We start from the raw sequence: 14,620 nt of genomic DNA on the forward strand, positions 1-14,620 counted from the left end.
ATATTCCAATAAAAGAATAAATCATTAAATTTTTCTGAACCTATTCAAGTAAAGAGATAAGTCTGATCCTTGTAGAATTTTCAATGCTGAAATTATTAATTTGATTGTTCTGTAAGAATATAAATTCGTAAGTACACAGTTAAGCAGAGCATATTATTTTAATTTTTCGAAATAAAAATAAATTTTCGAGAATTGATGTGATATTGAATTAAGTGGCAAAAATATTGGCAAAGAAGTTTATTAAAATTTTTTAAGGAAATTCGAATCACCCATCCGAAATATCGTTGCATGATGTTTCAAGCTTCATTCTAATATCTCTATCATATTTTTTAAATTTCCTGAATTACTTGGTGGCTATAATAGGTAAACAATGCATCTAATATTATCATAAATAAATATTAATTAATTAAATACATACAATTAAATTAAATTTTATTTTTTATTTGTCTAATTAATAAAATATTATAATAAAATTCTTTAAAAAGTACAGTTTAAATATTACTAAAATTCGTGAAAAAATATACTGAAAAAATTTGCCATAATTGAAAATATGTTGTCAGAACTTTAAAGTGAAGTATAAATGGTTATTATGAATTAATATGCTTCGAGGTTATTGAGGTAAACCTTTATTTAAAGTTTTGATTAATTTTGAATTAACATTCCATTTAAAATTTAAAAAATACTTTTCTGAGAAAAAAAAATCAACGTTCTCTTATTGTTAGAAATTATGAAATGCAGACTACTTGCAGTTTTTCAAAGATTATTTAAGAATTGGTTGAACTCAAAATAATATTTTTCTCGAAATAAACAATGGAAACTACCTTGAAGTGTTAACATGCCATTTCTTAGAACAGTATATTAATTTTTCCCCCTGATTTATTTCTTTTAAATTCATAGCCATACAACCATATTCTATGACACTGAAAATCAGCTTCCATGCCAATTATGACACCTCTTTCAAAAATTTGGCGACTTTATAGAAAAAGAGGAAAACAACTCCATTTTCTGATACCGATTCGGTGAACTCAAATATCGTTGGGTGAAAATCCGGATAATCTATTTTCTCTCGCATTAGCAAACTGTATTCTTCCAACAGTTTACGTTTGTATTACGAACGTCTGATTAATCTTATTATAAAAGTCTTCATCCGATAATCTTATTTCCTTTCATTTAGGTCATGCTTAAGATATGAAGTTTGATTCTATTACCTGAATAAGTTTTATGCGATTAACAAAATCTTTTATTTGATTCTCAGAAAGTGCATTAATTATTAACCCCTTAACTGTTTTGCACGTATGCTATACGTGCAACAATTTATCGAATTTTGATAGTTGTAAGCAAAAAATAAATCATTCATAAAGATTACAATTCAATATTAAAATTACTTCGGATACATAGATAAGTCAAGTATTCAATGGATTTCCATTTGAATCAAAATAAGAAAATATTCAAATAATAGAAGGTGTCATCTTATTAGATAGCAAAGAAAATAAAACAGTTAAGTGATTTAGAAGTAAAACAAAATTCGAGAATTATTTTCAAGTTAAACTTTTGCATTATTAGTTAACATTTATTTGATTCGCTTCATAAAAAGATAAAGTTTTTCAAAATAAATTTATATTTATACTTTTAATTCCGTGAATGAATTAACAATGCAGACGATTTAACAGTTCAAGGAATTTTCAGAGTTTATTTAATAAACGATTCGTAAATGAATTAATAAACTTAAATGGAGAACAAGAGAGTTCCATTACATTTGCGTCGTCTTTATGGGACAAAAAGACCGATGGAATTTCCCAAATCGTTTTTTCTGATCGAGAAAGGTTTGAATCAAAACTATTTAAAAGAATCTCAGAAATGCTATTTTGACAATTAACATGATTTCTCTTTGTGCAAATCATAAATTGAGAAAATAACCAGCAGATAACATCCCCTACCATTTCATTTTCTTGTATACAAAGTATTGAGAAAATATTGTAATCATAAAATAATTAAAATCGAAATTTTAGCTAATCCCTTTTAATTAGTTCCGAGTTTTAGATTTATCTGAGTTCGAAAAACAAAATTTCTGTAATTATGTCTGTCTGTAAACATGACAGAAATGCTTTGATCCAGGCGGCTGAAATTTGGTATATGGAATTACAATCAAATTTATAATTTCTATCGAATTTCGAACAGGATTCATTCATACGGAAATTATCTGCCATGCTGTTCTAGTACAAGTGAATTAAATAACTAGAAAAAGCAAAGAGCTAGGAAGATAAAATAGGTTTAGCATCTAAAATATAGAAATTTATCACATTTTGAACCAAATCTGTTCTAATGGTTGTCAATCTGTCGATTTGTACTTTTACATGTACATAAGGACCAGGATAGCCTGGTTGGTAAGGCATTGGATTCGCATCCCTTGGGTTGTGAGTTCGAACCCCGCCGGCCGAAGACTCTGTGTGTGTGGTCTGAATCAAATTTTAGTATAAAATTCAAATTCTATCTTTTCTTTATGTAGCCATATTTCTCTTAAAATTTGGAAACATATAAGTAGAATTCTTCCACTGGTTTAAGTAAGAATTTTAAATAAGCGGCATATAAATGTATGAAATTATTTATTTCGAACCAAATAAATGTTATTCGAATTTTCAACACTATTTTAATAATTTTTATTTAACTTATTCTTCTATAAAACGTTTGATATGCAAATGCATTTTGAATCGAGTAATACTGTCATTTTTTGTCACGTTTTGAAGATGAATTGAAAGATGGTCTTTATCATTTTCCTTATTTTCATCATTTACTCCTGTCACACCAATAAATTACTGACTGAAAATCCTATAGATAATCGCAGATAAAAAAAATTGATTTTAAATATAAGAAGATTATGGAATCATGGTGTAAACACAAAGCGACATAGGAAAATAAATGGCTTCAGAAACTTATCCCCCAAAAGAAACACAAAGTCAATAATAGATTTTTTAAATATATTCTAAAGTCGCTCAAAGAGAGGGTTAGAACCCCCCCCCCTTTCCTCTAAAAGTATTAGAGGCAACCAGTTTGATGGTGATAAGTCCTGGCATCCGCTACATCATGGAGGATTCTTTTCAGAAAAGTGAGATGTCCCCTTGCACAAGAAATAAAATTCCCATTTTCGAAGCTTTCCATAAATTAGTCGAAAAGTGTTATTCTAAGACTCGCAGAGTTGGCTGAAATCAGATTTGCGTGAGGACAACGGAACGAAAGTCGGGGCATATTGGATGTCTTTGGGAGTCAACTTCTTACATCATCAAGAGTTTGGCTGACAGACTTGATTAGAGTAGTTGGTAACTTGTGCTTCGATAAAGTGTTTTCGACAATAAAAGAGTTTTAGGGGGTGAATGACTTTTATGATGATTAAAAGAAAAAGCCTTTAAAAAATCATGTCTAACTTTGGGGAATTCTTAGCTATCAATATAAATCAACAACTGAAAGTATCAGCGCAAAGTTATCTGAAAAAAATTTCAGTTTTTAGGAAACATCTTAAATCTATGATTTATTATGGGTCTTTGGATGCAGAAAATCCAAATAAATCTACAATGGAAGTATTTTAATCATTTTATTTACTAATTAAAATGTAATTCTGCAAAAAGAATTGTAATTACAATTAAAATGCTATTTTCCTTTTAATAAAATAAGGTATTTTTATATCTCTTAACTTTTACACTTTACCTATTTGGAGACATATGCAGAAAAAACAAATGTATGAAACGAAGTCAGATTTCACATGCAGAACATTGAAAGTACATGCATACAGACAGACAAACAGATACACACATGCATACACGCAAACAGATACACACATGCATACACGCAAACAGATACACACATGCATACACACACAAACAGACACACACATGCATACACACACAAACAGACACACACACACACAAACATACACACACACACACACAAACATACACACACACACACACACACAAACATACACACACACAAACATACACACACACAAACATACACACACACAAACATACACACACACACACAAACATACACACACACACAAACATACACACACACACACAAACATACACACACACACAAACAGACAGACACACACACACACAAACCGACACACACACACACAGACACACACACACATGCATACACACAGACACACACACACACACACATACACACACAAACACACAAACATACACACACACACAAACACACACACTCACACACAAACAGACACACACACACACAAACACACACTCACACACAAACAGACACACACACACACACACACAAATATACACACATACACACACACAAATATACACACATACACACACACACAAATATACACACACACAAATAGACACACATACACACACAAAAAAAAACACATACTCACATATAAAGAAACACACATACACACATACAAACAGACAGATAGGTCGATAAACTCACTCACATAAACAAACAGACAGAGAGACACACGCACAAAAATTTATCAAAATTCGCTATTGTAATACTTGCACGGATAGATGGTCAGCGCACTGAAAAAATTACACGAAGACAAGGGTATTCTAAAATCGATTAATAAATGACTATTTTTTATGAATCTCATATGATATCATATTTTTATAGTATTTATAATACGAAAAATTTGACAATATTGTGTTAATTATCAAACTTTAGTACTGAAAGTTTCAATAGAAATGTAGCTTATTTTTTTAATTCAAGAATGAAGTAATATATTGCTTAATTTATATGCAAAATTCTGAAAGAATCAACAAAACGAATAAAACAACATTTCTTTCATTTTTTCAAAACAATTTTGACTTTTAACAACCAAAAAAAAATTGTATTTATTTTATGTATAAATTCAAATATATTTGTATTTTATAAATTTTTGCATATTGTTTAAACTCACTTGCAGCGTCAGCCCTATTGGAATGGCGAACGAGAAAACTCCTCAATTCAGACTGGTTTTTCGTGCTAGCTGGGCCACGGGATAGATGTTTCTCTACTAAGCAGGAGACGAAATCTTTTTATTTATTATTGTTCTTATTTACCTCCTATTAAGTGAGGATGTGATCTAATATTGCAGTTTTATAATGTTTTCCTAATTTAATTAGTATTAATAAAATCATACTATATCTTTGTTGAATTTCAGAAAAAAATGTTTTTAAAACGTTGTTATAATCCACTTTATTTATTGAGTTAAAGACACATATTTTTATTTCATTCCGAACATAGACACATTAATGAACTAAATGATCAGATCTATCCTTCATCTATTCAACATTTATATCGAACCCCTCCAGAATTTCATTAGAAACCAATCAATTCAATGAATATAATCCCGTATCTGAACTCTATTCTAAGAATAAGAATGCCATAACAATTTGAATAATACTCTTTACAACCTACAATTACCAATCCAGAACACCTCGCATTCATTTATTGGAAGAAAATTTTCAGATTAATCTAGGCAGGTTTGTGACAGATAGATTAGACCTCTGCAGACCTATCCGTTCTCATGACCAAGCGTTACCTGCGAAACTATAGACTGCATTTGAATTAAACCACAGATTAATGAACAGGGTGGACTTAATTGACAGTTACTTACTTAAGTCCAGTGCAGAGCAGCATCGGAACGCTAGGACGCAGGACAGGCATAGGAACAGTCCGAAAGCGTTTCTGTATCCCAATTTCGGTGAGGCATTCATGGTTCGCCGGCAACACACGACATTCGATTTCACCTGAAATCCATCCTCGATTGCAATCCAGTTAATCACTCGATTTTCACTGATTAATTACCATCGTCTCATGAGTTATCTGAAAGGAGCAAATAATACAAGTTATTGAGAGTTATTCGTTTACAAAATATTCATTTATTATAGTGGATACTTTGTGGCAAAATCAAATAATGGCAGGCAAGCATATATTACTGAATGAGGAAAATCTTTGAAGAACATGAAATAATTGCATTCCATATAGTTAAATAATGAAAAAGATAGCGAAATTTACATTTTTTTGTTGTGCTCTTTTATAAGTTCATAAATATTTAGATAAGTATTCCTGACACACGAATCAGTTACCAATACAAAGCAATAATAACACATGGAGCAATTCTTGATATATCAAACAATAAATAAATAAATGTTCTTTATCTTTACGATCCAAACGGACCGAGTTATGGATGGAATATATCACAAGTACCAAATGGATGCCTATCTTGAGCGACGTTCCAACGACCGGAGAATCTTCAGGCATGCCAAGCGTCCGCACCCCCTTGAGCCTCTCTTGAGGTTTTCTGGGGTGCTTTGATGCCTGTGTAATTTAGCGACAATTTGTCGGTAAACATCAAAGTGCCCCAGAAAACCGCAAGACGGGTCGAAGGGAGAACGCGTGGCCCGCCTGAAGATTCTCCGGTCGTAGGAAAGCCGCTTTGACTTTCTTGCCGACTAACCCGAGATATCCAGTTTCTTTGATGTCCTGAAAATTAGAGGTCTAAGTAAAGTGGCGGTAATAAGTCATATCACTGACTCTCCGATACTCCAGAAGGCACACGGATAACGAAAACTGAATAACCGGAACACCGCAACAACAAAACTGGCGGAAATTGTGGTTGAGTCCTAAAGGCCGTCACCGGCCACGGTACAACCCTTCCCGAAGGAAGTACGTCCCGTCATCCATGAGAGGAGCCAGATCCCCCACCTTTTTGTGCATCTTCCAGGGTGTCGAAATCCAACCACCATGCCGGAAGCATTTCATCCTCATTTCGAGGTGCCCCCCTGGGGTTAAGTTGCGGTAATACTGAATTAATTTAGTTGCATTAGTTTTTGATTTCCAAATTAAAATATACTAAGAGAAGATAATTTTTTTTTTCCTATACGTATCGTCCGTCAACAATGACTAAAGCAGCACAAACGAAAATTATATTGTCAGTGAATAGTAACTGATGCAGCTTAAAAAAAAAACAATATAAAGTCAGTCACTGGTAACTGACATGCCGTTTAAAGTATTAAATACCTTTGCATTAAGCGATTTTAAAGAATTTCGATATCAATTTCAAATCATTGAAAATCTGTTATTTTACCGGCGTTGTTTACTCGGGGTGGTCGCTAATAGGTTTAAAAATGAAATGCTAAGCTTTGTATCTTGATCAGTTTTAGTCGAAGATTAGATATTGTTTAAAATACTAATAATGTAAATTTTTTACGTTCAGCATAATATAATAAATCAACATAAAAACAAATGAATCAAGTGTAAAATTTTATCATGGTATGATGATATATCCGATCTAGAAGTTTGATTTTCCTTTAAATTTCTATTTCATTGCTGAGATTTTTGCTTTTACCAACATTTTCAATGTCAGCGAGATTTTCTGAATTTAAAATCATTCCACAAATTCTTGAAATTAAGATGTATTTTAGGTGTAAAATTAAGGTATTTTTTTAATTAAAACAGACTTTAAACAAAAAACAAAAAAATCTCTTTTTAAGTATTTATAAAGGGACGAAAATCGAAATCCTAAAGACGGAGTACAACTATTAATTTCGTTTAAATAACCAAAGCTGTTATCTCAAAGAAAAGAATGTTAAGAATTTGTACTTCCCAGTACAGTATATCTCTTAGTAAAGAAAACGGTTTTACAAATAGCTGTGACGAACGTTGTCAGGATGCTAAGTCAATGATCCCCCCGGCTTTGGCGGCTGTTTGTCGACTTTGTCACCAACTTTACCAAATTTATCGCAAAGTCAAAAGTTCCTGAAACATATGGAATTTTGACAATATACCATTACAAGCGAAGTTACGATATCTTTCTAGAAGTTTATTTTCCCAGTCAAAATCCAAGAGATAAAGCTGAGAGTAATCAGTTGTGAGTTATTTGAAGATAGCAAATAAATCGAGACATACTTATTTGAGCACAGTCTTTCTCTCTTGTGAATTCTTACTATAAACTTTATGCTTTTTGTTGATGATTTGCTGATTGTCTGTTGCTGTTTATTACAAGAGCTGAACTTGTGTATCATGTTGCCATTATGCTCGTATAAAAGAAAGCATGTTTGTTTGTTTTTGGACCTATAGGATGTTTTCACTGCATGAGCCACAAATAGAATTGGGATTATTTTCTTAACAATAATTATCGTAATATTATGAAAATATGAACTCCATTCTGATTAAGAAACACTTTTTAAAAAATAGATTGACCAATTTTGTAGTGTAGCATCGTATTAATTGTTATGGTAGAGGAGTTTTGTCTGTATTTTCTCCAACTCAAAAACAAGTGTGGACAAGTTTTCAGAAATTTCAACTTTGTCCTAAGAACTACAAAGTCGCTTTGACAACAGATAAGTGCACATTTTCTCTATTCCTTGAGTCTTTGGCATATTCGGCCACAACAAATTCTGTCAATACTACTACGCTCAGTGGTGGCGGGATAGTCGGCTGTAAACAAGAAGTTCTGCACTTATTGGCGAGGCAAAATATGTTAGAATGGAAAGCAACTCCCCGCCAACCATTTATGGAAAGTAACTAAATATTCTTTTCAAAAGGAGATGGATTCATCATGAAAATCAATAACTATCTTCGTCAGCCAGCTGTTCGCCAACCATATTAATCATAATTATCTAGTTATGTTAATCATCATTAATAACTAGCATATTACCACAATAAATGAAAATATTACTTTTAATTAAATTTTAATGACAAATAATATTCTGACCGGTAAGCAATATTTGCAAATTGGCGACACTGAGCCAATTGCTCAGGCTGAAAACTCTGCCAAATTTTTATTTCGGTGGATCACTAGAATCTTTTGGATTGAGATAAACAGGCGACCATTGGCGATATATCTAGGCGCCATAAGCGTTCATAGAAAACAAAAAAATGGTGCTATCTGTCGTGTAATTGAGGCTGAGTGACTGGTGCTCTTATTTATTTATTATTATTAATAATAATTATTATTATAGATAATGAATGATTAAAAATAGAAAAAAAATGTTGTTACATTCATAAATTTTCGCTTTTGTTAATGCATTATTTCATTGCGGTGGTTTCAAGCTTGCTAGTCGCTAATTGATGATAATGATGACGATGCAACTACTGTGCTTCAATTTACGGAAGAAAAAGTTCCTTTACGACCGAACACTTACAATGAAAAGTGGCCATAATGATATTTCATAATCAAACTTTATACACAAATTTACCAGTAAACTGAATCATGATTATTACCATCGCAAAGAGAACAGCCTTCACAGTTTTATTGTTCAATCTTGTCACTATGTATACTGTTTCATTAAATTGTTACAAGTTAGAAATGAAGAACAATGTTGTGAGTGCAGTTATTAATCATGAACTGATAAAAGAACACTGGCCTTGAAAAGTTTGCTCAAGAAAGAGCTTACCCCCTCTTTTTAACAGTTATTTACAACATAAAATCTCTAATCGTGTGGTACTCCAAGCAATCGAGGCAGGCCTTTGTTCTCAAACAAAACACGATCTTTAATAACTAAACATCACCTCTCTTGTCGAAACCACACCTGCCATTTTTCTCGCAAACATAAATCGTAGGGTAGAGCGAGGATGCTTTTAAACCAAACACCAGGCGATCGATATTGCTAATGTCGCAGACGATTTTTTCCCGTGCCCCCCCCTTCCATTCTACAACCCCATGTCTTTCTCGAAGCATTACGCTTTTTTTTCTCCCTCCCTTCCTAAACAGGCTAGGTATCTCTCGTATACAGGAAATTAAGAACTCCTGTTATCGAACAGAAATAATGTTCCTCTAACGGCGCAAATTCTTCCAGAAGAGAAAAGTTCTTAAAATCTTCGAGGGAGGGGGTGGAAAAAGGTGCAGGTGGGGTTGGGAGGGAGGGAAGAGCGAGAGGCGGACGATTTGCCAGGAGTTTAAAAACAAGGATCTTGGACAAACCACCAACAACGTTCAAAGAGCATGATTTATGGACAGGAGTGTGTGTTCGAGAAAGAAAGTGAAGAACGTTGACTCGCTAATCGTGTTTGTTTTGGTGATGCGATTTTAAAGTGGAAAGGGCCTTTTGTTACTTGCTTTCGAAGAAAATGGGCGTGAAATCTGGGTCACTCGGAATTTTTTTCTTTTCTTCCGCTATTTACTTTTTATCCCTTTCTGGTATTTTGTTGTCTAAAAGCTTCTTAAATTTCCGACATGAAGTAGCTAATAAATGAACGATTTGTTTTCGAACTTGCATGCCATCAATCGTTCTATTTCAAGAAAATGTTTTTGCTCAACGACTTTCAGAAATATTAGATTTATTTATGCTTATCAAAGGAAATATCTCTCTCTCTTTCTCTCTCTCTCTCTCTGTGTGTATAAATGCATTTCTTGGCATTTAATAATTACTTTGTATGATAAAAATATTTTTAAATTAATTTCCAGATACGGTATTTATGTTATTCAAATGCAGAATCGTTTTCATATTTAAGAATTTGAAAACCAGCAGTTGATAATGATTTTATACTAGATAATTATTTCCTGTCATCAATATGTTTTTTTTTCGTCATCGAAATAAGGCTATTTACTTCTTAGGATTAATACAAACATCGTTCTATAATTTTAATAACTTAGAACACAGAATAAAAACAGCCAACTTAAATTAGATTATTGAGTTTTAATGAGATGCATGATTTGTATTCAACAATAAACTTATAAGTCAATATTCAAAATGTTTTTTTTTTCCTCCATTCATCTATTGGGAGTTAGTATTAGTTATGTTATACTAACGTCTCGTTCGGAAGCAACACGAAGGTTATTTGGGGATGGACTTCGTAATTTTGGGTTGCTGTCGGACGATAAGCACGGCACTTGAGTTAATACCTCCATGTTCGAACATCCGCACCACAGAACGAGAGGACGTTTACTCAACGACATCAGATTTAACGTGCTCCAAAATCGCCTGCACAACGTATCTTTAATGGAGTCCGGTTTTAAACTTGGAACCCTCGGGCTCCGAAATTGAAATCACATTCTAGGTCACAGCGGCCTCTCATCTGTTATGAGAGAAGATAGTTCTTGTTTGAATTGTTCACCCATTTAAATTTGTCAGCGGACAAGATTTACAAATAGATTTCCGTTCGTCATGATACTAATAAGACATTGTAATATTAATGAAATTTAGTTCGCTAATCTTTTCAATCCCTTATAACCTGGCACTACATCAAAGTACCGCTTTAATCAAACGTTTGTTTCGCGTAATGTGGTTTTTCCTGCCAAAAACTGTCGCAGACAGTAGCATATCAACAAAGGGGCAGAAGGTTATATAAAGGCCTCTGTAACATCATTAATCTTAAAGGGCGTCATGCATTTGAGTTAATATTAATAAGAAAGGACGCCATAGTTGCAAAACATTGGTTCTCTTATCATATTGTTTTTTTTTAAAGTGGTATAACTAGTGGAATAATGTTCTCATGCGCCAAATGCCATTTACCTTCTATTCAACACTAGTTGAAGATAACAAATAAAGGCAGAAGCTAATTTTTTTAATAATAATTAACTATTTTAATTGATTATTTGTTGTAATTTCCTCTTTATCGGATTTATTCTGCCATAGAATTTATCTAAAGATACAAAAACATAATTATAAATTTGATAATATATTAATATAAATTCTGATTTGTTAAATGAACAAATAGTTTAAATGCTTTTGAAGGTTAGTAGTTTTCGTAATAAAATTTTCTTGGAATTTTTTAAAAATCTATTTGTGATCCATGATTACTCGATTTATTTATCAGAATTGGAAATTAGAAAAAAAAAAAAAAAAAAAAAGTGATGAAGATCGTGGTTTAAGAAATAAAAAATCAGTATATTTCGATGATTTTGGTTATGTACTTTCTTTGTCATAAAAAATAATTCATTCAGAACAAAAATATTTAAAAGTTTTTCTTAATAACACTAGTAGTTTCCAATCTTTTCACTTCTGTAAAAACACTGGGTGTGAATAGTTGTTGTGTACCACTTATAATCAAACCGATCAGCTATCTCTTGAAGTTTATATTAATAATTCTAAATGGATGATTAATTCATTAGTCAAACGATACTAGTTTATTTAAAAGCTTATTTTGAAATGTCTGCTTAGCTTATTTTGAAATATCCAAATGCACACAATATATTCTAAGTAAACATTTTTCAACTTTTTTTCCCAGTTTGTAGCTATTTTGTGTTTGGGAATCAGCATGAATATGGTGTCCTCCAAACTTTCTCATATTCCTCTTCTTAAACAGAGAATTCTAGACTTGGCGAAGACCGCAAATGCTTGGCATGGTATTGGCGAACAATATTTACGAAATATTGATTTTTGGCGGGAATGTCGCGTGCGATGATTGAATTTTTAAAAATTTATTTATTCATTTTTGGCGATTAATTCTTGGCATGCGGTTAGTAAGCAATTAACCGAAAATAAAATTTATATTCCAAAACGCCTTATCTTCCGACTGATTGAAAACAAATTTTGAATAAGAGCAATAGAAGTCACAGCATAACATACCGAATTTTATTTAAGTAATTCTATTCATTAGTTATTACATTTCAACAAGTGCGAAAGTACATATTCATAGAATAATTGACACTTCGAACAGATTGGTTCAAAATTTGATTAAAAAAGTACATTTAAAGGCTAAACGTGTATTAAATTTTATTTGCTTAACCCTTTTCATTTCATCGTGTAATTCAATTGCATTTACACAAGCAGGCAAAGAAATTTCCTCGGAATGAATTTACAAATTCCTCTGACGATTGTATGTTTATTCCTCTGAAAGAATTTACAAATTTTTCAGAAGATTATAAATATATCCAGAGGAAAAAATCAATAAATTCTTCAGAAAATTGTAGATTTATTCCTCTGAATGAAATTTAGAAATTCTTCTGAAGATTGTAGATTTATTCCTCTGAATGAAATTTAGAAATTCTTCTGAAGATTATAGATTTATTCCTCTGAATGAAATTTAGAAATTCTTCTGAAGATTGTATATTCATTCAGAGGAATAAATCTACCAAGTCCTCAAAGATTGTAGATTTATTCCCCTGAAGGTTGTTGACTTATTCCTCTGTATGAATTTATAAATTCCCCTGAAGATTGTAGATTCATTCCGCTGAATGAATTTACAAATTCCTCTAAGATTGTAGATTTATTCCTCTGAATGAACCGACAAGTTTTTTTTTTTTTAAAGATTGTAATTTTATTTTTCTGAATGTATTTAAAATATTTTGTTAAGACTGTAAACCAAATTTTATCTATCTAGCTCAAAGTGTTTTCTAATTATCATGTTCAAAGATAGAGACACATGATGCCAATATATGTTTTTAGGTCTCTGGTCTCAAGAATGTCGTAAATGTGAATCATCATCAAAATCTTGATTTCGAATTTCTCAACAATTACAATTCTTTCTATTTTCAGCAATTTTTTCTATACTTAATATGAAAGAAAGTAAAAATTTATCATCATTTAATTCATTCAAAGGATCACCCATTTTCAAACGCAAAAATTTTATCCTGTGCCAGCAAGTGATCAAATACAAATGAAAGCACATCAATCAAACATAATAATAAGTTGTGATATTACTTTATTACATTATTATATTAAGTTGTGATATTACTTTATAAGTTACTTTATTACATTTAATTAAAAAATATTTTTATCGGCAAAAAAAGTTTATTTTCTCTTATCTCGTGTTAGAAGTCACTTCATTTAGGAACAAAACGACATTAGACGGTTTGTCTTTGGCTTATCTCACATAGCGTCTTAAATGGCATTATCAGTACTTTGCATTTTAAAACATCTCAATATAAGAGAAAAGGAAGTAGAAAGTGTGTAGCAAAATACAAAATAGCTTGACAAAGGTCGATGTTCTTTAGAATTTATTTCTAAAGGAAATCGATATCTTTTTAAAGTTTTCAATGAAATACAGATATTCAGTTGAGATTCAATTGCCTTTTTATGGATTTTGGATTCATTACAAAATGCCACATAAACATTTTTAGTTCGCAATATGAAAATACACTATCCCACTTTGTTGTGTAATGGTCAATTTCTGGAAAATAAAAAAAAGGATTTCATGTTGTCTTTGGGGTATTGTGATTTAATACTCTTATTCTTCATACAGATAAAAGAGAATCTTTATTTCTTGGCTTTGAACAATAAAAGAAAATAACGAGATTAAATATTTGATGAAACAATAAAAAAAAAATGTTTGAATTTCTTTACAAGAAGGAAATAAATATCATTGAAAATTAGGCAAAAAATATTTTGAGAAAAATATTACCGAAATTGGAATTATAAAAAGGACAGATTCTTTACCTTTTTAAATAATGTAAAAATTAGATTTAGGCAATAATATTTTAGACCATTATTATAGAAAAACTCAAAATCCCGTTTAATTTTTAGTTAATCCAAGATTTAAACAAATGCCTATTTCTAACCTAATAAATGTCTCTGTCTCAAATTTATTAATCCATGATCACTCATCTAATATAAATAATATTTTCGACAGTTATAGAAAAACCCAAAGTCTCGTTTAATTTTTACTTAATTCAAAATTTTAAATAAATGCATATTCCTAATCCCTTAACTGCCTCTGTTTC

General features: G+C 31.4%; 1 protein-coding gene across 1 annotated transcript in view; it reads right to left on the reverse strand.

Annotated features, from left to right (window-relative positions):
• The window catches only part of LOC129980906 (discoidin domain-containing receptor 2-like), a 355,932-nt gene that overhangs the window by 268,156 nt on the left and 73,156 nt on the right, over positions 1-14,620 (reverse strand). Inside the window, exon 2 of the mRNA XM_056091382.1 lies at positions 5,630-5,838. Within this exon, the coding sequence (XP_055947357.1) occupies positions 5,630-5,729 (100 nt within the window). The 5' untranslated portion in view covers positions 5,730-5,838. The remainder of the gene's footprint in view (positions 1-5,629; positions 5,839-14,620) is intronic.

This window comes from Argiope bruennichi, chromosome 8, assembly GCF_947563725.1.
Source record: "Argiope bruennichi chromosome 8, qqArgBrue1.1, whole genome shotgun sequence".
Taxonomy (NCBI): Eukaryota; Metazoa; Arthropoda; class Arachnida; order Araneae; family Araneidae; genus Argiope; species Argiope bruennichi.